The sequence below is a fragment of the Stomoxys calcitrans genome, chromosome 4, assembly GCF_963082655.1.
Source record: "Stomoxys calcitrans chromosome 4, idStoCalc2.1, whole genome shotgun sequence".
In the NCBI taxonomy this organism is placed as follows: Eukaryota; Metazoa; Arthropoda; class Insecta; order Diptera; family Muscidae; genus Stomoxys; species Stomoxys calcitrans.
In genome coordinates, this window is record NC_081555.1 from 174424537 (window position 1) to 174447970 (window position 23434).

General features: G+C 42.1%; 2 protein-coding genes across 3 annotated transcripts in view; one reads left to right on the forward strand and one right to left on the reverse strand.

The window, feature by feature from the left end:
• Positions 1–4017, forward strand: part of LOC106081080 (solute carrier family 53 member 1) — a 42134-nt gene extending 38117 nt beyond the window's left edge. For both annotated transcript variants that reach the window (XM_059366620.1, XM_013242798.2), the window contains exons 7-8: positions 3448–3581; positions 3652–4017. In XM_059366620.1, the coding sequence (XP_059222603.1) occupies positions 3448–3581; positions 3652–3931 (414 nt within the window). In that variant the 3' untranslated portion in view covers positions 3932–4017. The remainder of the gene's footprint in view (positions 1–3447; positions 3582–3651) is intronic.
• Positions 4018–7760: 3743 nt separating this feature from the next.
• LOC106081075 (dynein axonemal heavy chain 6) overlaps positions 7761–23434 on the reverse strand; it is a 49156-nt gene continuing 33482 nt past the window's right edge. Inside the window, 11 exon segments of the mRNA XM_059367379.1 lie at positions 7761–8165; positions 8229–8699; positions 8757–9825; positions 9899–10092; positions 10157–10714; positions 15130–15310; positions 15371–16032; positions 16100–16441; positions 16504–16645; positions 20547–20896; positions 21118–21570. Coding sequence (XP_059223362.1) covers positions 7809–8165; positions 8229–8699; positions 8757–9825; positions 9899–10092; positions 10157–10714; positions 15130–15310; positions 15371–16032; positions 16100–16441; positions 16504–16645; positions 20547–20896; positions 21118–21570 — 4779 coding nt within the window. The 3' untranslated portion in view covers positions 7761–7808.

Consider the following 23434-nt stretch of genomic DNA (forward strand, 5'->3'; position numbering starts at 1 on the left):
AGATGATGAGACGTTGGAGCATTTCCTATGCCATTGCCCGGATATCGCCGGTAACAGACACCGGTACTTATGTGGGGACGCGATACCAGACATGAACAAACTTAGGGGAATGGTATGGAAAGTCATAAAATTTGCTTTTTCGAGATTACTTTTTAGAGAGCACAACAAGCCTATTACTAGCTTAGGTGCATCTCCATATTGGTATGGGGTGGATTAATATCTACACCCTCTTTTCAATCCAACCTAACTTAAACTTAAACAAACCGTTCCGAGGTTTGTATCTGATTTGTATTGGAGGTTTTCGCCACTAGCTTTGTGTTTCTCAGCGTGTTGTTGTTCGGTTGTCAGTTTATTGGCACCCGAGCTTGTTTTGCAATTTCCGATATGCTTCAATCATTTTTTACGCTTCCATTCACCAACCAACTTGCTAATGTGCTGCTTAAACTTGCTTATCCTCGCGCTGCCACGATTGGTTCGGCGAAGCTTATCACGTTTATCCGCTAATTACAATGCTTCGATCGGGAAATTGGGTCTCAAGATAGGTATTCGACTGGCCAAGGTATTCGACGGGTGGCTGCTGCCTTGATGGTTGCGAACATCTATAGTGAGCGGTTGTTGTCTGAATACCTTTTTGGTATGGTTACTGAAGCCTAACCAGTCCGATTTTTTCTGGTTGAGGTACGTTCGTCATTCAGAAACTAGGATGTTATTGTATCGATTGAGTTCTATGATTGCGGGAATGTGGTCTGAGGTGAGGCTGTCAATCGTTCGCCTTGTCGTGAAGTTTACCAGACCTGCGCTGACTATCGTGATATTAGGCGAATTTGGCCAAGCTCCCATAATCCTAGTTGGGGTGTCTTCAGTTATGGTTCATAAAGGGTGGTTGTCTATATGTTTTGCCAATGCTACGCCTCTCAAGTTGTTCTTAAGGCCCGAGTGAAAAAATCCATGGTGAACTTTAAAGTCCACCAGACTGCGGTTTTTCCCAGCAATCAGTGTTCTAAATTTGGGGCGGTAACCGGAAGGACATACAGATACTGGCGATGGCCTGAAACTCAAAGTTGTCACCTTCCAGCCTCTAGTCAGGTAGGATGTTGTTGTTGTTATTGTGTTCTATTTTTCGTCTGCTTGATTCTGTTGAGTGTCAAGACCCAGGAACTCGGCGACTAAGATGGGGTGCGTCCACAGGGATCTGGGTCTGGCTGTGCAGTCTGGCTGCATCTGCCGGAAGGTAATTGAGCCAGAACTACTCTGGTTTACCGGGAGAGGTCAATTTCTTCAGGTGCAATGGGAGGCGGTCGTTCTCCAAGGACTACATTCACCCGGTAGCCATTTACCGCTTCTGATACCGTGTCTGCATGAATATTGTCTAGACTTGCTTGATATGCCGCTTGATCTAGAGGTTTTCTATTGTAGCGCTGAACCTCACGCTCTATATCATGTAGATCTACCTAAAGGACGGTGGATACCTATCCACAAGATGATGATTTGGATGGTTTTTGCGATAACAGCCCAAAACGTATTGCTTAAAGAGCATGTAGTTATGTCTTCGGTAGGATTTTTGTCTCCTGATAGAGGTGGTCCACATGAGAGCTAAGGAAACAACCCGTCGCAGTTCGGAGGACGGCATTCTGACAGATCCGAATATTATTCTACTGCGTGTCACAAAGTTAACGAGACCACACTGGCGTTGTATAACTTACCACAGACCGGCCAATTGCTTTGTACGTGGTCAACAAGGTTTCTTTGTCTGCACATCAAGTGCTGCGAAGGGTGGTGGAATGGAGGATAGGTAGAAGTTAAACAGTGTCGGAGATATCACCCCACTTTGGGGAACTCCCTGTTTCACTCTACGGTGCTTCGACTTCTTATCCCTAAAGTTTACAAATGACTGGCGACCACACAGATAATTCGCGACCCAGCGTTTCAGACCAGGCTGGAGGGACGTGTTGGCGATGTCCTCAAATAATTTGCCATGGCTGACCTTGTCGAATGTTTTCACTAGGTCCAGTGCCATGAGGACCGTTCTATCACATGATTGAAGTCATGGCAAATGTGTGCGGTGATGGCATGCAAAGCTGTTGTTGTGCTATGCAGTCTTCGAAATCCATGTTGATGCTCGGCGAATGGAAATTCTCCTACGAGGCTTAGGAGGAGTAATGCTTCAAGCGTCTTTGCTACTGGTGAGAGAAGGGAGATCGGTCTGTACGACTACCCCAAACTCGGGTCCTTTCCAGACTTCAGTAGCGGGATCACTCTGCCCATTTTCCAGACATCGGGAACTATAAGAGTATTCAAAAACAGGTTGACAGTGGTAAGGTACTCCAGGTGAATCCAGATTCTTCAACATCAATGTAGAGAATCCGTCGGGGCCCAACGCCTTAGATGATTTGATGATTTCGCTTGTGACCCACTGCTGCCTATGTTCGCACAGCACCTTGCGACATACCCAGTATGACTATACTCCCGTAGTGAAGTGAGGCCAGAGCAAGATCGGAAATGTACCCACTCCATGCACCGGTTACACCTTACCGACACCGACCGATGATGAAGGCGGTTCTGGCAAACCGAACAGATCCAGCGTCCGGGGTTCTTTTCAATCCCGGCATGGACCAGAAGCGTGCGGAGAAGGCACTCCGGGATGAGCCTCTCCCATGACGAAAAAAGACAAACACGTACACTGAGGCGGCAGCCCATGCCGATGAGGATTGACCATCGGATCAATCCGGTGCGTACAACCGGCTGCCATGGGATTGTAAATCCCATTCATAATCTGGTATAGCTGCCATATAAACCGATCTTGGATCTTGACTTCTTGAGCCGCTGGAAGGCGCAATTCTCATCCGATTCGGCTGAAATTTTGCAGGAGGTGTTTTGTTATGACTTCCAATGACTGTGCTAAGTATCGCGCAAATAGGTACATAACCTGATATAGCTGCCATATAAACCGATCTGGGATCTTGACTTCTTGAGCCTCTAGAGGGCGCAATTCTCATTCGATTTAGCAGAAATTATGTACAACGGCTTCTCTCATGACCTCCAATATACGTGTTCAATATGGTCTGAATCGATCAATAGCTTGGATACAGCTCCCATATAAACTGATCTGCCGATTTTGCTTCTTGAGCCCTTACAAGACGCAATTCTTATCCGAATGGACTGAAATATTATACAATGACTTCTCCTCCGAATCGGACTATAACTTGATATAGCTCCAATAGCATAACAATTCTTATTCAATATTCTTTGTTGGCCTAAAAAGAGATACCGCGCATAGAGCTCGACAAATACGATTCACGCTCTCACTTGTTTTATTATTATGTTGTTGCTATATGTTTAAGAGGGGGATTAACCAACGTTCGGTTCGCTATATTTTATTTGTTTGCTTTTGTAGCTTTTCTGCAGCATGGAATATGTAAATTTTGAATTAAATTTTCTTTTATTTAGGGCTTCTACTACTTTGCCATTATTGAAGATCTGCTGTTGCGTTTCAGTTGGGCATTATCATTCTATATAACAGAAATGAAATATTTAAGCGGTGATATTATGACTTCCATAACTGGCATACTAGAAGTATTTAGGTAAGTAGTTGCTTTATAGAAGCTGCTTATGATCTTAATGCTAATAAATTTAATTTTCCTCCTTTTGTAGACGTTTCGTATGGAATTTCTTCCGTTTGGAGAACGAACACTTGAATAATTGCGGTAAGTTCAGAGCTGTGCGCGATATTTCAATAGCACCCATTGATTCGTCGGATCAAACGCTAATACTACGCATGATGGATGAGCCGGAAGGGGTGATCAATCGTTATACGAAAACAAATCGTCCTAAGCCGAAAAAGACAAAAGATCCCGAAAAGAGAAGTCTATTGCCACCCCGTGGTTCTTTGCAGGATCTGACCATAGACATGGATGGAACAAAGAAATTGTAAAGAGAAGGTGTCTTCACAATTAAGAACAAACAAATCAACAATAATGCAAGGTCTTAGTGAAAGTTGCAAAGCTTTCGAAAAACTTATTAATAGTTTTTCTCTAGTTAAGATCTAAAGAAATAGTTTTAATTTTCTTTATACTTATTTAGTGAATTTTATATGTTTATGTCAAATCTCCTTACTTTTTGTTGTCCTACACTTGTTATTGCTTACGTTTTCCATATGTTTTTAAGAGTAAAGTAGAGATGATGTTCTTATTGTGTTTACACTTTGTCGTGAGAATGGTATGAAAGTTTTTCTCCATTTTGTTTTTAACATTTATTTTTGAAAAATTATTAAAAAAATTCCCCTCAAAAGGAATTTTACGAAAATTGGTATACGATTTTTTATTTTTCTTTTGTTGCCACTAAAACTAAATTGGGCTTCTTATTGTTTTAATAATTCAGCTTCATACCATTTTTCTTTTGCTAGTTCAATGTTTTTCTCTTTTTTCTAAACTTAATGTCTTAACTTTAAGTACTTAAAATTATTCCTTTACTCACTGAAAGACTTCACCTCAAAGCTTTCTTAAATCAAAATTTTGTTATTTCTTTTTATTTAAAGCGGCAGTATTACTTATAATTTAGTTAAAGCAATGACTCAAAATAACCGCTTATACTGTTTTTTTTTTCAAAATCAACCCCCCCCCCCCAAAAAAAACATACAACATTCCCATTGATTTAAGTAAATTACATAGTTTATCTTAAAAACCTTACTTTTAAATCACAAAATGTTTTATAGGTGCCCTGTTTTCTACATCGATTCATAGTTAGTTGCTTCTATTAGTCCTCGGTTAGTTTTTGAATCGAAGTAGCGTACTAAAAAAACAAACGAAATTTAAAATAAAAAAAAAAAACAAAAAACAGTTTCTATAAAGACAAGTTTTGCTACAAAACTTGGCTCGTTTTATTGATGAGCTCTAAACCGATTTTTCTATACTTCTTAAAATGCTAGGAAACTCCATAATTATTGAATACTACACATGTAACGTTTTACAATAGCATATAAAAAAAAACAAAAAATTATTTGTAATTTAATATACATATACACACATATGCATACATACACATATTTTTCTAACACTTAATTCATGTGGAATACTTATGATAATAAATAAAACGATAAGTGATAAAATATTTTAAAAGAACATTTATTTCTATGTTGTTTTTATTCCATTGTTAATGAAAACGAAGGTGCTTAGCAAAATAATTGGCGAAAGGCAAACAGAAAGACTTTTGAACTTTCAGAAGAGGGGATTTAGGTTCAAGTAACGATTCTGAATGGTTTTAATTTGGCAATGGTCAGGCTAATCTTGTCCAATAATTCATCGCAACGGTGAGCAGTCCCAAATTTCGGCGACATCGGACAATAAATGCGTCTTTTATGGGCCCAAACCCTTAAATCGAGAGATCGGTCTGTATGGCAGCTATATGTAAATCTTGATCGATCTGAGCCAAATTGCAGAAATACGTCGTCACTGTACCACTGTCCCAAATTTCAGCAAAATCGGACAACAAATGAGGCTTTTATGAGCCTAAGACCCTAAATCAGCGGATCACTATCCCAAATTTCAGCAAAATTGGATAATAAATGTGGCTTTAATGGGCCTAAGACCCAAAATCAGCAGATCGGTCTATATGGCAGCTATATCCAAATCTAGACTGATCTTAACCAAATTGAAGAAGGATGTCGAAGAGCCAAACACAACAAACTGTCCCAAATTTCGGCGACATCGGACACTTAAGGACACTGTTATCTGCAAAACTCAAAAAGGGGTATTAAGATATCTCTATTCGTTTTTTCTTCTTCTTTGGCAGAAATAATATGAAGTGGAGTTCTTTTTCTGGCTGCACTACAAAAGGAAAATACTCTTAAGAGCATAGTTTCATTCAAATGGTCCATTTGTAGAAAAAAAACAGTGGATATGTCAATTTTTTTAAATAAATTTCAACGATAGTCACTGCTCGTCATGGAGAGACTCAGCTCCATGATTAATTTGCTGAATACTTTTCACTTTCAGAGATTACGATAAAATACAATTATCAACCAAAAATGCAAATTTCATGACCATTCAATTAAGGAACAAGCGCAAACTTCGCACATATCAATGAGTGCTGTTCGATTCAAGTTTAAGCTTATGATAAGGGGCCTCATTTTTATGGTCGAGTCCGCAGAGCGACACCTCTTTGGGGAGAAGTTTTAACGTGGCATAGTACCCCACAAATGCCACCAGCATTAGAAGGAGATAACCACCGCAGAATTTTTTTCTGATGTTCTCACCAGGATGCGAACCCAGGCGTTCAGCATCATAGGCGGACATGTTATCCTCTGCGCTACGGTGGCCTTCATCAACCCAAAAACGCAGGCGTTCAGCGTCAAAGGCGGACATGCTATCCTTTGCGCTACGGTGGCCTTCATCAACCAAAATCACCCTTTATAAGCGGAGGTCTCAAGAGCCTCGACCTTGTGGCTGTTGACTTTCGAAACGGCCAGTTATGCCGTTAACTATGAGCACTGTTCATGTTAAAACTTTGAGCACCGACCTATGTATTGGCACTATCGATATTTTATTTTTCGTCTGAATATCGATTGATATATTTCCTATCTGTATTATCGGCAAAGTTAATTTTTTTGCAAAAATTGAACAGTAATAAGCGACCCGACTCTGAATGTATCCTATAAGATACATTGAGCCTATAGAGGGCGCCATTGATTATCCGATTTCACCGGAATATGGAACAGTTAATTGAGGCGAGTTTAGTGAAGAACAGATGATACTTCGATTTAGCTGCTATGGGTTAATAAGTGGTGCATATTTCACCGGATTTTGTCGATATGTTTTTAGTATATACTCGAGGTTGTGGGTTTCCAAAGTTCGGTCCGGCTGAACTTAATATCTTTTTATATGTATTATATTAAACTAGCTGGCCCGGTGTGCACCCATAAGTGTTTCTTCGTATTCTACTCTCAAGTACCTTTCGTTTGAATCCCATATTGTACATGTCCGTTTGGATAATTTTTGGTGTGGGCCGGCCCCTTTGGGACTTGACCCCAAATTGTTATATAAGTTTCGTTTTCTCATTTTAATTACCATTCATTTGATATTGCCACAATTGGTAAATATGGCATTTTTGGCAGGTTTTAGGGGGGTGGGCGTGCCTTCTGACACGTGAGGTCGAGTTGTAATATCAAATTCGTACTCTACTCTTAAATACCTTTCATTTAATACCCATATTGTCCCAATTGGTAAAAATGTCCGTTTGGGTGGTTTTTGGGGTAGGACTTTCCCTTCAGTTATTTGATCCCAAAGTTTTATACCAATTTTTTGTTTTTGGGTTACCATAAGGTGGCATACAAAATTTCACTTAAATCGATGCACCCATCTCAGAGATCTGGCGTTTATGAAAATTGTGGTTAGGGAGAGGGTCCGCCCCCTCGCGGATATCACAAAATAAAGTAACCTATTTTCACCGGGGGTAAACTCTTCCATCTGTGAAAATTTCATGAAAATCAATCAAAATTAAGAGTTGTGATCAACTGGGAGGGAATTTTTTTTTTGTAGTGGCAACGCTGGTTGGCACATCCTACCATTTTGTACCGGGAAAAATGTTTGTTTTCCATACCCTACAATCTGTATCTGTTACCAGATTTCCTACTTTGTCTCTGCAGCAGGATGTGGCTACGGAATAGACGCTTCTCCTCTCTCCTTTTCTCTTTCTGATACCTAAGGATTATTTCTCTCCTTATAATAACATACAAGTATCTCAATTACTATGTTTTTATTAAAATGTATTAAAGTACCCTAAAAATATTTTAGAGAATCTCACATACATAGACATTATGATATATTATCAGCTACGCCCGAAACCAAGGCTGTGCCGCGTAATATCCAAAAATCAGGTGGGTAAGAGCTCTCCAAACGTATGGAGAGTATGAAGTTGGTAGAATGTCCGGTTGTTGAAAGTACTCCCGAGCGGGCTTGTGTTTTATAGAGAGGAGCCTCATAGCGTTTGCCCGGAGTCAATTCCAAGCAGGGTATAAAACGTATGGTGGGCATACGGGAGTATAATTCACCAATTTGGGCATCACAGAGACCGCCACGGTTTTTATTCCAATGAGCAGCTTCCACAAATAGACCGTGGACATTGACACCAGCCTCAGAGGATTCAGAGAGATTACCATACAAATCTGTCACCTGGAGTATTAGAAAAAACTTAAATCAAGCAATTTCAACATTTTTCAAAAACAACGGACTTACCTCCTTTCCATTGGCTCTTCTCTCAAAAAAGTCCTGCTGCACCAAAATTTCATCCATAATCTTGAAATCGATTTTCAAAGCATCTATGGGCAGCACTCGTTTCCGGGCATGAGTTTGTAAAACTCCAGTAAGAAAGGATTGGGGAAAATAGAAGCCACTTAGCCAAAACGATTTGGGGTTGCCAGCATTAACCCAATTCTGTATGAAGTCCAAGCGCCTTTGGAAATCGGCTATATAACTGGGTAAAGGTTTGATGGATAGGAAACTCTTTTTCTCCCACAGCTTGGGTACCATATTGGCCAACAGAGATTTGAAGACCTCCTCCAAAACCTCAGACATAACCACCAGACCTTTAATGGCCTTGGCCAGATTCACAAGACTATCGTGAAGCACATGCAGGGAAATGTTATAGCGATCAACTTCTTGTACTAAGACTGTGGTTAAAGAAGGCAGTTGGCCTTTAGGGTCAAGCTGTAATGAAGGAAGATAGTCTAGTTATTTGAAATTCGTTTTTTTTCTCTAAAATACCTCCTTTAGATATGGATGCATTGTTTCTTTGGAAATCTTCTTGATTAGTACATCCTGAATTTTTCCTATAACCTCCAAACACAGATCATTATCCTGCGCTTGACCCTCCTCGGCTGAAGTGCGGGGCTGACCCTCTAAGAGGGTATTAATAAAGAAGTTGGTTTCCTTGGTTTGAAAAACCAAATTGGCATTCTGGTTCAAGCCAAAGATTTCCGGATCCTCTTGAGTGGGAAATTTCTGCACATACTCCTTATACTCCCGAATGGTGGCCATTCTAGGGTCACGATAATACGGATCACCCCGACAATAAGTGTAATCCTCATCCAGTATCTTCTTAAAGGTGAATATCTTTAAGACACTTCTAAGGCAACGTTGATCCCAAGCATCGGTGACACGGCCACCCCAGGTTATCTCTCCATTAATGTAATAGATGGCTTCCCAGGGAATTTTTTCAGCCTTTTCGCGGTTAATAAAGAAATCCAAGGTCTTAAGGCCGCACTCGCGATCACTTTCGTTGAACTCGTAGGTGATGTTCCAGCCCAAGGCACCAAATTTGCGCCTCTCCAACAAGACAGCATGAAAAACACACAAGCCAAAGACTATGGCCCTCCATTGTGACTGCAAAACATGCTGTTCGAAAAAGTCTGGATTAATGTCGCCCAAAGCCCTCAAGACATTGGCCTTAATGCCTTTTGGTGGTTCATTGGTAACCTTAACCGAATTCTGCAAAACACTGATGGGAAAACTTTTTTGTGGCATTGATGACAAAAAGAGACGGAAGTCGGGATGCGCTACAGTCTCTCCCAGAGTTATATTGCGGACAATCGTTTCCATTTGGCCCATCCATGAGGTGGCCAAATGACAATTCTGTAGGAAAACCCAGTGACCCAAGCGCAGGCTTTTTTCAATTAAACTTTCTGCTATGGGTCCTTGACCCTGACCCAAGGAGATGGAATAAAATTTCTCCATATAATTCATTTCTTCGGCAAAACGCAGGAAATTAGCCATGGGATCGGAGCCGCTGGACAAGACAAAGACCAAGGGTGTGACGTTGGAAGTGTCGAGGAATCTAGGGAATAAGAACAAGTGTAGTCATTTGTTTTCGTTGGAACAACATATGGCAATACGATATTAGTACTCACACCACCTTAAGTTGACTCCCTTCTGCTGAAACTTCAGTAAAATGACGACCAATAGTCACCTTGAGGTAAACCACCACATTCAAGAGGAAACGCTCCTTACGAAAGATTCTGATGAACATAAGCTTTTGAAAGTCAGTTAAGCGGCTATTCCAGTAGTCATTAGCCACATTCTGTAAATTGCCAAAATTAAAGACCTAAAATTCAAAAAAGTCAAAATTAGAAAACCCAGACTCAAACTCACCCACCTTTCATACTCACCTCCTGATTGTCATCAATCTGCAAAAAGAAAGGCTCATCCAATTTCTCGGTGAATTCCCCAAATGCCAAGAAATTTTCTTCCAAAAACAAGCAAGCCTCCCATTCCAAGTCGCTAAGTTTCAAATGGGAAGGCTTTTGCTTGTCACTCACATTACCCACCACTCCGCGAGTTAGAAATTGAAATTCTTGATGGCTTACCCGACCCTCTTGAAGTTCAATGGCCTGTGACAGCAAAAAACTATAGATGAGTTTATGATTTTCAAATAAGCCTCGAGAGACATTATCGTAAAGAGCCTTTAACTCATCCAATTTCAATTGGGCAATACGTTCTTCAGTGTCCACATTGGGATGTTCCAATTTGATGACCGAACAAAACACTTGGGAGAAATATTTTAAGCTATACTGGTACATGGGATCAATATCGGCCAGACTGGCCACCACAAAATAGAGAATGGCTCCACGGGAAGCCAATGTTCGATATTTCTCTCTGGCTTCGGTAATGATTTGTTCGGTCTCCTCGGTGTCCACTAAACGAGTAGCAATGATGAGAGAGGTTTCCTGGAAGAAAAATAAAGAACATTTAAAGGGTTCACAATGAGCAGAAGTTTTGAAAAAGGAAGGTTCGCAAAAAAATTATCGAGGGGTTTCCAGAGTTTGGAAGCGAAGCAGCCTGCTAAATAAATTCAAATTTCCTACTCCCAAAGATGTTTTATTTGAGTTTCTATACTGTATCGATACATGTCCTATAGGGGACTTTTTTTGGGTATGGACCAGAGAACTGCAAGCGGTGGTATTTTTCTGATTTGCGGTATACTCATAAAAATGCGGTGTTAGCATCTATTGCCACTGCAATTGATGCGACAGCACACTGATATGAGTGTCGATCGTACAAATACGCGTACATTCATTTTCATGCTTCGCGTACCACCGCTTTTAACATGGTCTTTACCCAATGCGGTATTATGACTGAATGTAAGTCTAGAATGGAAACACCGCAAACACCGCATCAACACAACACATTGACTCGAATCATGATTGCGGTGTTGCTTTTGCAACGATGAGAAAGCCCATTTATTTTAACAAAAATATAATTTAATATTGCTTATTTCTTATTTCATTCCTGATTACTAATTTTCATAATTTTTTTGGATTTATTTTTCAAATTTTTTATGTTAAATTGGAGTTTGTGCGTTGTTTTTGGCAAACACTTATCATACCACAACATATATAAGACACATGAGTATAAGTATTTGCGGTGGTTGTTTAAACTCAGGTGTCACTCGTTTGCTTCAAGCGGTACGTGCACATCAGCGCCATCGCAAAATCATTTGTGCTATTGTACAAGGCGTTTGCGTTGATTGGAATTGAATGGTTGAGTTAGTTGCGTTGATTCAAAAAGGCAAGTATTTTTGCGGTGCACCGCAAATGGGATACACCGTTGCAGATCTCTGGTATGGGCCTCCCACGCCCCCTCGATAATGGCGTTCTAACGACGATGAGATAAGAAAGATTCCAACCATTGAGACACAGGAGCATAAGTACTTGCGGTGGTGTTTTAAGCTCAGGCGTCACTCGTTTGTTTCAAGGCGGTACATGTCTATACACCTCAGCACCACCGCAAAATCATGTGTTTTTGTGCAAGCCGTTTGGGTTGAATGGAGTTGAATGGTTGCGTTAGTTGTGTTGATTAAAAAAGACAAGTAGTTTTGCGGTGCACTGCAAATGCGATATACCACTGCAGATCTCTGGTATGGGCCTCCCACTCTCCCTTTGAAATGGCGATTTTACGAAGGTAAAATAAAAAAGGTTTCGCACTTTCATTTTCTCATCGGTATACTAGCCCTAAGAGGACACGGATTCGTCGAATAAGCTGATGCTCAGGCTTGCACGAGAAAACCCAAATGACGCGGCTGAACTTAGGTTGTTCGCTAGAGGAGGTGATTTGATTTGTGATTTTGTCCTAAATTCTGACCTGATAATTTGCAATTAATTAATTTGAAATTAAAAAGACATCATAGGAGCTGGCTGAACTCTGACGAGCCTCTATGCTACTGTTGTGACGGATTGGTGAGGCCTCCTTCTTGGATCCTAGAGATATATATTTCAATCATATATTGATCCACAATACAGGAAACCCAGAACGACTGACTGGAACCGCTGCGCTGAGGGCGTCGATGTGAAACCTCGAACAATAGGTGGAAGGGATGAACGAGAGTTCTAGATTCAGAAAGGGTTATTTAAGCACCCGAAGACCCTCGGCAGTGTTCTGTGCGATGACGGAACAGGGTCTAGTTCCGGAACTCTCGAACTACTGGCTACAACGAACTTGATTTCCGATTTTACGAGTACAGATGTCCCTCAAATCAGTGCTGAGTCGCTGTCAGTGGTTGAGGGGACGATAATCTGGGCAGTTAAGTTGTTTGAGCCTAACAAATCGGCCGGACTCGATGATATATCGCCTACAGAGGGCGAGACAGTATGATTTTTAAGACCTGTGTTTTGCTTGACTATGTGACAGGAGGTAAGGGTGGTTTTCAGTCTCAATCAGTCTCTTGTCTTTCGCCTTGAAAGACAAGCCTATGCGTCCATTGGTTATGAATAATGGATTACGTCATACAGATTAGATACAACTACTGTCGCGGACTATCAGCGGTATTGAGTGGAGAGTTTCAGTGAGAGGCCGGGCCATACCGGCTCTTGCTTAAATACTGAGTTCTTATGATGCTCGATAGGAAAAGGAGAGTAATTGGCGCCTTTGGGTAACCAATAAAGTTCCCGCGGTAACCGGTCCTATGGATATAGAAGGGCCTTTTGAGTGAAGTTGAAGTCCATACATGATTCTCTGGTTGATGTGAGGGCGCCCTCTCTTCTAGTGAATTGGATTGATGCTACGTTTAGGGTCCGAACAATCAATGCTTCACTAGGCGAGGTTTCGATTAGGAAGATTGTGAACAAAGGAACACCGCAGGCCGGAGTTTTAACCCCTATCTTGTGGCTCTTGGCTATCGTTGGGATTCTGATATCCTTTGAGGAGGAGAGAGTGAAAGGTGTTGCCTATGCTGATGACTGCATTATGGTTGGCGGTCGCTTTCTCTGTACCATCACGGTTCTACTGCAGGGTGCGCTGAATAAGCTGTCCAGTACGGTGAAGGCCAATGTTATGGTATAAATCCCAGAAAGACTGAGCTGGTGCTGTTCAACAGAAGAAGGATGTATGGCGAGTTTAAGGAACCGATCCTGGATGGAGTGGAGCTGCCGTTCACACGGCAGGCCAAATACCTGGGCGTTATTCTTGACCAGTAGTTGAACTGGATAAGGAAGGGAGGCTGAATGTTCATTACTTATGTTTTAACTCGTTAGACAGGTGTTGGGAACTTAGACCAGGGGAGGTCCGCTCCATCATCCCGCGAACAGGGTGAGTGTTCGCAGGATAATGGAGAAGATACAGGGTAACGAGACGGGGCTGATGTCGAGGGCAAAGAGAATTGCTCCGATCGAGTTCTTGAATGCGATATTTGATTTGAGACCTTTGCACTAATACCAGGAGTTGGTGGCAATGAGGACTGCCCCTAGACTGAGAGAGTCTGGTACATGTGGCTCATCTCATTCGTCTGTTCTGCGGAGAGCCACTGGCGTGGAACAACTACGTGGCATAGGCGGCGCAAAGGACTATGGGTCGTAGGGATTCTACTTCGTTAGAGACCAGGAGGTTGTCCTACCGAAGAGGGAGCTTTGGGCTGGAGGCGCCGTTACCATCTTGGTGCTTTTGTATACACAGATGGTTCCAAGTTGGTTGGAAGCATCGACCAGAGTTCACGGAAAGGGCGGGGTACCTCTAGTTAACAGCTGAGGAGAAGGAGTTCTGGACGGGTGCAGCGTCTTTCAGGCTGCATCTAGAGATTCAGGGAAAGGACGGCGTAGCCAAGCGGAATGGGAAAGAGTTCTTAGTAACATAATGATGACTTCTGCCCCTCCAATATGGACCCATTCGGCAAAAGACGAAGGACTCCCGCTGTCGTGCTGTAATGCAGCATCAACACCACCTAGCAGAGTGGTAGAGTGCACAAAGTTATCCATCCTTCTTGAAGGGTTTCTTGCAGATACTAAGCCAGGAATCCTATTTCTCGATCCCACTGATGGCGGAGAAGTTGCGACTTTAATGGCCGTTTTTTTAGGCCACCGTGGGGCAGAAGATAACATGTCCGTCTATGATGCCGAACGCCTGGGTGAACATCAACAAAATTTTCAGCGGTGGTTATCTCCATTCTAATGCACGCCGTTCGGACTCGACATAAAAAAGGAGGAGCCTTATCATTGAGCTTAAACTCATTGATATGAGAAAGTATCCCCTGTTCCTCAATGGAATGTTCATGGGAAATTAAGTAGTAGTATTTCTTTAACTCCACATCAGTTGAAGGAGTGTCGACCCCTGATCGTCCACCTCAGAGTATGTCCTCACGGGTAAAACAACTGGTCTTCAGATGAGTCTGATTAGTCCCCTCTCTAACGAAAAACTCTCACCGAAAAACTTTCCTGGATAAGACCATTGATAGGCAAGAAGGAGAGGGATCCTTCTTTGCCTTTGATATACAGGTGATCTAAAGTTGGCATGTCAAGTTCCAGTACACACTCCCTTGTGCGAAAGCAGTCCCCTTTAGAAATGACGGACTCTCTCTAACATAGATGTTCATGTATGGAGAGAGATTTCCCTTCGCCTGATTTAAAGGTTTTGACTTTACCGAATAGGAAGATGGGATCATAGTAATCTGCATATCTTCGAAAGGCAGATATTCCATCATGCCCTCTTAAACACCCTTCTGACTGAGTCCAATGCATATGTAAATGGTATAGTAGACTACTAGCTTTTAGAAAGGAAACGAAATGGTGAAAGGAAGTCAGTGAATGGAGATGAGAGAATAGAAAAGAATTGGAAATAGAAACTAAGTGGGAGAGGTGGTGAGAAATTAAAATACCTTTGCTTCGTTTAGTGTCTCCACCAGCTCTTCATCGTCTAAAATATTGCCTTTGGAATTGAACAGCAGTTTTAATACCTTATCCTCCAAGGCCAAAAGCTGTTGTTTGTCGGCATTAATCTTGACAATTAAATCGTTTCGTTGAATTTCCATGGAAGGCATTTCAATGGCCACAATATCTCTGGAAATAGTTACCCTTTATGTATCTAAAAGAAAAATTCCACGAATATATTCTACTTACGCCAATAACTGATCCTCTAAGCCCGTTTCGGTAACCATAAAGTTCACCAAGGTTACGTTGATGCAAATCTCTGGCAAATAATGGGGATTTGCCAATTTTGTCGTCATATATAATTTAAATTTATCATCGTAATCTATAATAACATCGCCAAGCTTCAAATAGGTTCTACCCTCAAAAACGTAGGTTTCTCGTTGCAAAACTGGTCTTATAGAGGGATCTATAGTCTCACCGATATCCTCCAACAATATGGGATAACCTTGGCGTATACAATTCTCCATTACTCGCAATAGATTGCCGTCATTGATTTTGAGTATGTGCAAGTTATTGGACTTTTCCATGTTTCGTATCCAACGATTGGCCTGCTCCTGAGGATCTATCATTAGGGGCCAACGTAGGGCACGTGTGGCATAAATACCATTTTCTATGGAAATCTCATCTTTGGGTAAACCATCCATTGTCCATTGGCGAATCTCATAAGGATCGCCCAAGACTTTCAGTAAACGGAATTCTGCACTTGAGGGAATTTGCTGTTCTTGACATTGGACGACCCATTGAGAGCAAAGTTCATTACGATATTGTGTGGAAAATGCTCCCAAGTAGGCAGCACAGCCAGCAGAGACCAAGACATCGCCAGGCACATAAGCCAGTTCTTGGGTGAGGGTCTGAAAAAGAACAAGGAAAAAGGTTTAAGATTTAGGGTAAACAATTTATTGGTCTTGGGTTAATTACCTCCACAGTTTCCTTCCAACGCACTTGCTCATCAGCCAATGCTGCTGTTAAACGGCCGGCTCGATTTAAACGTCCATAGGTAAGATCCACTGTATCTTGTATGACTTGAAACTCTCGACTTCTTTGATCAATGTTATCCTTGAGAGCCTGAATTTTTGCCTCCACTGCAGCCAGTTCTTGTTGTTTGGCCCTTAATATGGCCATGACTTCCTTGAGTTCACTCTCCGCAGCTTCTTTGCGTCGAATTTTTGGCTCTACTACCTTATAAACTTTGGCGAATTTATCCATGGCAATGACCCACAGACTTACCGACTTGGCCACTTTGGAGACTTTTTCGAATTTCTGTTAACAAAGGGAGGAAATTGTGTATCTTTGGCTTGTATGCTGATTGAAGAACAACTTACAGCTGGCACAAAATCTTTGTGTTCTATGTACTTTTTAATTTTTTTCAAGGTCTCTTCTTTGATGTTTTCCTTATCGAACTCGAATAGGCGTTTGATGAAATTCACATCTGCCATAACGGATTTAGCCGAGGCCCATGTTGGCCTGAAGTGATCAGAAAAGAGAAGGTGGGTTAAGGTAGATGTTTGAAAAGTTAGAATTGTATGAATGCCTGCCAATTTTAAAATTTTTGAAATATGATTTTCCTACACAATGTCGAAGACGAGAGCCTTGGGTTTTGTAGCCGCATTGGTAAGGAGCGGACTGCTATCTTAAACCCTTTCCGATCCATGGGTCACAGCATCCGAATGGAAATGCCGAGCTAAGTTCTACACGCGATTTGGGTCTAAACTGCAGCCAACATGTTTTTCCCATATGGGGCCTCACCATAATCAGTTTGAGACCGAAGTACCAGGGGCTCCTAATTCTCGTGATGCATTATGCGGTTGGTTTTCAAATCGTCCCGAACTGGTTACCCATGAAAGTGGGAGATAATCGTTCTAAGCCGACCTACAGCTAGCATACAAAGTTTGCTCGATTGGGAACATACATAAAGACGACACATAAAACATTAAACAGGAAACGGTAGCTCTCACGAGCTATGCAACAAAAATCAGCTTCAAAAGGGACCCAACAATAAATACTGCCACCCTCAAGAATGACTGAACCCAACACAAGACAACGGAAAGCAACAAAGGACCAAGAACAATAAGCGCAGCCTCAATATGGGTAAGGCGAGTACCAGGTCATGTCTCGGTCGTGAAAAACGAGTCAACGTTGTGACAGTCGAATCGTCTTCAAGGGCCCTACCAAAATGCCATACCAGCTCGCAATACCCAACGCTCCTACATCTTTATTAGCAGGTACAATCCATTAGTATATGCCTCCAGTCTTCAGTCGCACAAATCAGTAGCGGGCAGGTTTTTCTGATGCAGCACAGCAATATGGACTAAAGCCGAAGTCTGGGCGGTCCTGTACGAACATCAGGTCACGAATAAAATTATGAGTCACCCGATCATTGCCACTATCTGTCTATCAAGTTCTCCACCCATCAAGAAGACTCTCCAAAAGAAGCACCTAGAGCCGTCTAACATCTCAATCCGCCAACTCCGACGCTGATCGCCAACCCTCACCCACTTATTGAATTCCCTTTGTCATTGTGAACAGAACAGTCATGTAACCCACGAGTGGATCACCTGTACTGCATTTAAAGACACAGCCCTACACACATGGAGGCCCGCCAGCATAGATATCCTCTGACAAGAAAGGATCTTTTTTCATTTCCACAACGGTCGTGAAGGACCAGTGCTGCTTTATTCGTGTAAGCAATTGACAAACCATAGATAACACGAATAGCACGTTAAGTAAGATCTCAAACACCATTCCGGCTACACCAGTCATTCTCTCCTTCAATCGATCCTTGTGGACCAGGAAAGCCATACTCTCTGAAACAGTCACTCCCAGATATTTCGGATCCCTCGTGATGTTCCTTGCATATGGAGCACAGACGGACCTCCAACTACTCAAACTCTTCTATTACAGAAAAAAAGTTTCCTAACCTCGTGAGTATACTTCGCCATGAAAGGTAATCGAAAGCTCGTTTGAAATCGACAAATATATGGAGTACAGACGGACTTCCAACCACTCAAACTCTTCTATCACAGAAGTTAATATGCCAGAGAGAAAGTTTCCTAACCTAGTCAGTATTCTTCGCCATGAAAGGTAATCGAAAGCTCGTTTGAAATCGACAAGTATGCCAAGGACATATTTGGCACTAGTTCCTCTCACGCTACCAGTTGGTAGCGTACTTGGATTACTAGTGCAAGGGTTGTGGATTCGATTCCCGCCAGAAGCTTTGGTCTGTCGCTACTATCACTTAAAATAGACTTAAAATTGTCTAAGTAAGTCTGTAAAGGACTGCCACTCTTATCTAACCCTAACCTAACCTACCTCTCACACAGTTCTGCACATGCATCCAGGTATTCACAGTGCTCTTTTTTCTCTCGGAAGCAGTTCTGCTTCGGGAATATATCCTCTTCTTTGGCCTCTCGACATCTTGTCCCCCTTTATCCTTTCCAATACATTTGCAAGCACCAGGCAAAGTTTGATGCCCCGTTGCGATCTTGTATTGCACCTCATTCCATCAGCGGACTTCAGAAGGACCACAACTTGGATACATTTCCAAGTACGAGGAAAATAAACTTCTTCGATACACTGGGAGACAATCAACCCAACATGATCTGGTGTTGCCTTCCAAATGCTTTTACAGATCTGTCTAGCCATACCATCCATGTCAGGTGACCTTTCGCTCTCAGCTGGCAGACAATGACCAATATTTCAAACCTTTCACATACATAGGGGAGCTACATCATCTCCACGCTGGATTTCTGTTTGTGCTCACCCGCATTAGTAAATAATGTTCCCATTAACAAGCACGAGAAAAAGTTTGATGTCCCAATGCGATCTTGCATTGCACCTCATTCCATCAGCGGACTTCAGAATGACCACGACTTGGGTACATTTCCAAGTACGAGGAAAATAATCTTCTTCGATACACTGGGAGACAATCAACCCAACATGATCTGGTACTGCCTTCCGAATGCTTTTACAGATCTGTTTAGCCATATCATCCATGCCAGGTGACCTTTCGCTCTCAGCTGGCAGACAATGACCACTAATTCGACCCTTTCACCTACATAGGGGAGCTACAATCATCTCCACGCTGGATTTCTGTTTATGCTCACCCGCATTAGTAAATAATGTTCCCATTTACAAGCACGAGAAAATGTTTGATGCCCCTATGCGATCTTGCATTGCACCTCATTCCATCAGCGGACTTCGGAAGGACCACGACTTGGGTACATTTCCAAGTACGCGGAAAATAAACTTCTTCGACACACTGGGAGACCATCAACCCAACATGATCTGGTACTGCCTTCCGAATGCTTTTACAGATCTGTCTAGCCATACCATCCATGTCATGCCACCTTTCACTCTCAGCTGGCAGACAATGTCCACTATTTCGACCCTTTCACATACATAGGAGAGCTACAATCATCTCCACGATGGATTTCTGTTTGTGCTCACCCGCATTAGTAAATAATGTTCCCATTAACACCGAAGCACCCATGTTCCCAGAAGTTAATACATTGTCCCCTTTTCGAAATTTCAAAAGTCACCCTGACTAATACCATGCTGTCCACCACGACGGCGTACCTTTCCCCATGGAACCTCTATATTGTCGTGTACAAATCTTCTAAAGTGAACTTCCTTACTCCTTGTCAATAGTTGATTGTGCATTCTCAGATTGGTAGTCGTGTCGAGGTGAAACAAGATACTACTCATTGGAATTTCTGACTCTTTGGAATCGCTTACTCAGACACCTGACATTCCAGTTATCTGACCTTACTCGGTTTGTCCTTCCGAAGTCTGTCAAGGGGAATATCTCATCCATTTGTTTGTCTTAGCAATCTAGTGATCTAATGTCAGTGCCCTAAAGTCTTTTCAAGACAATGCTGATGAAGTTTACTTAAAACTTTTCGCACTCAGACACCTGACATTTCAGGTACCTTACCTTACTCGGTTTGTCCTATAGCCAGCACCACTGGCTATAGCTTACCATCGTACAGTCGATGTGGCTTTTATCTACGATTATAGCAGAGACACCCCCGCTGTCAGCGAAGACCCAACAGTCATACAACACTACCATCCTAGACATACGGTTTCTGAGTCAGTGCGACAAAGCAATCTGTTGTGCATAAAACGTGACCGAGCTCCTTCATTACCGCTGGCCATGCGTTCGCTCAGCCCTCAAACCGGAATATATCGGGTACGTACTGGAGATAATCATGTGATCCGAAGGCAACCCGTTAAATTCGCCATTCCTACAGCGAACGGAGGACCGACAGCACGAAGCCCAATGTAATCCCGACGACGCAGCTCCCTCTTAATGCCACAATCAGGCATCATGTGGTCAAACTGAAGTTATACTTCTTTTAAAACTTACTTGGCTCCCAGCAAAATACACACAGCTTCCATTACAAATTGCACCAAGGCCGGCGGTGTTGTGAAAGATTTCAATTCGTTAATATCGGCTTTGGTGAGACCCTTTAAGGCCTCTTCTGATTCCTTTAGAGCTGGCATGGCAATTTCTAAATCCTTATTGGCATCATCGGACATGGCTTGACAAACGGCAGCCTTTTCCTTGGCACTAGCCTCGTCACGGACCACACTTTCCTTGACCATGTCAGCTTGTTTGGTATCAACAGCTAAACGTTCTAGAAGAGTTTTCATATTTGCCGACTTTTCATCGAGTTGGGGGACCATGATTTCCAACTCCTTTTGCATTACAGCAATCTAGAAAATGTAAAAAGGAAGGAGGAAAGTTAGGTTTAGCATCAACAATGGCTATGTAACTCAAACGAATAGCTTTTATTTGCTTAATATATCCAAATCAGATGTTTTTCATCTTATAAATCAGCTGATTTTAATATGCTAAGCGAATTTGGAACCATTCGTTCGAAATACAGAGCCGATATGGGTGGAAATGGCTGTAGGCATCTGTTTGCTCAACTTACAATTTCATTGGTTTCCAAAATCTTATTCAAGCCATTTGCTATACGACTCCGTTTGTTGTTCAGATCCAAATTTTTATCCTTCAGCAAGCTTTGGTAGAGCTTTAAAAGCCCCAAGTAACTACTGGGTGTGGTGTAATAGTGTCGTTTCATTTCTTTGTAAAATTTCACCGATGCTTCCTCGACAGTCTTATGCATGAAGACTGTGGTGGTGGCCAATGCTTTGCATTCCTCTGGGGTATTGGTGATTTGAGCCAATAGGCCCAAGGCAACAGAGTACAAAGCTTCGGTGGGCCAATTGGAAAACCAATCAATGGTGGTACAATTCACCAACGAGGGAAACATACGACAACGTCTTCGAAAAGCATCACCCACCGGAGACATGGATAGGACCACATGTAGATTATTGCGCACCCGATTAATGAAGAATTTGTAAATGGTATCACGAGAGCAGCCCTAAGGGGAGAGAGTAGGATACGTTTGATAATAAGCAGTTATATATCTGTCTTTAATTGCATATTGCTGTTATTTTTCTGCAATCTAAGTGTCTGGGCATTAAGTGTGCGCAAGTTATTCAATGTGTCGTGGCTAAGAGGATAGCGGTAAGCAACATGGGTTTCATTGTTTATCCCATAAGAGCTTTTGCACCTTTTTATACCCACCACCATAGGATGGCGGGTATACTCATTTTGTCATTCCGTTCGCAACCCTTGAGCTCATGAAAGGCGCACTTATCCGATTTCGCTGAAATTTGGAACCGAGAGGTGTACTAAGGCTCTCGATATCTAAACCAAATATAGTATGGATCCGATCGGGTCATATATGGAAATAGCTGTCATGTAAACCGATCTGCGGATTCAGGAACTTAAGCTCATAAAAGCCGCACTTATTACCCGATTTGACTGAAATTCAGAACAGTGAGTTGCAATAGGGCACCCGATATCCGAACCCAATATGGTTGTGATCGAACCATATTTGGATTTAGCTACCATATAGACCAATCTACAGACTCAGGGACTTAAGCCAATAAAAGCCACATTTATAACCCGACTTCGCTGAAACAGTCAGTTGGATTGAGCCACCCGATATCCGAACCGAGTGTGGTCCACATCAGACCACACTTGGATATAGTTGCCATATAGACCGATCTGCTGACTTAGGGTTTTTAGCACGTCAAAAGTGCACTTATTATCCGATTTGGTGAAATTTGTAAGAGCGAGTTGAATTGGGTCCGATGTCCGAATTGAGTCAACAGCCATATAGACCAATTTTCTGATTTGGGTCTTAACTGGAAATTTGCCCTAGGCCAACCGATATCCGAACTAGTTATGATCCACATTAGATCTTATTTAGATATATTTGTCGTCTAGTACGATCTGCCGACTTGAAAGTCTCATTTATTAACCGTCTTTTCTCAAGTTTGAATCTATAACTTGTATAAGGAATCTCAGTACTTGAATTGAATATGTCTAGATCGACCCAATTAGGATATACTGCAAATTGCAAATTTTGCCCGTGAACATTCCACTAAGGAACAGGGGAAACTTCTACACATATCAATGAGTGCAGTCTGATTCAAGTTTAGGCCGAGTCCGAACGGCGTGCCGCAGTGCGACACCTCTTTGGAGAGAAGTTTTACGTGGCATAGTACCTCACAAATTCACAAATGTTGCCAGCATTAGGAGGGGAAAGCCACCGCTGAAAATTTCCCTCATGGTCTCGCCAGGATTCGAACCCAGGCGTTTAGCGTCATAGGCGGACATGCTAACTTCCAATAATTAGGATATACTAGTGTTGTAATAAAATAGGATGATAAATATATCCATGGTGGTGGGTATGCCCAGTCATTTCAAATCAAATATAATGGAAAAAATATAATGGAAAATTATTTGGATTCGGAGATAGATGGAGTGTTTGTGGGACTCAGCCATTCCAATTGTTTATCGCCCTGTTATGCATTTGGTACTTATGAGTCAGTTGGAAGTCATGCATGCCGGCGTCTAGTGGATGCTTCTCAATTTCTGGCGGTTAAGAGCATAGCAGTTAATCGTCTACTTTTATAATGTCCGGTGTTAAAGCAAGTGATTTGGTGTTTGACAGTAAACCATGTGAATGCTTGCCGTTTGGCAATTAAGCGTTTGGCAGTTAAGCGGAAAAGTACTCTCTTCGATTAGGTGTCTGGGTATTAGGCTTCCAACTGTTAGGTATCCAGTAGTTTAGTGTCTGGCCATTAGGAGTAGTGGAAAAACATCTGGAATATGTTTTCTGTCGTTTAAACGTCGATCGGCTAAGATTCAATTAAACGTGTTTCAGTTTAACG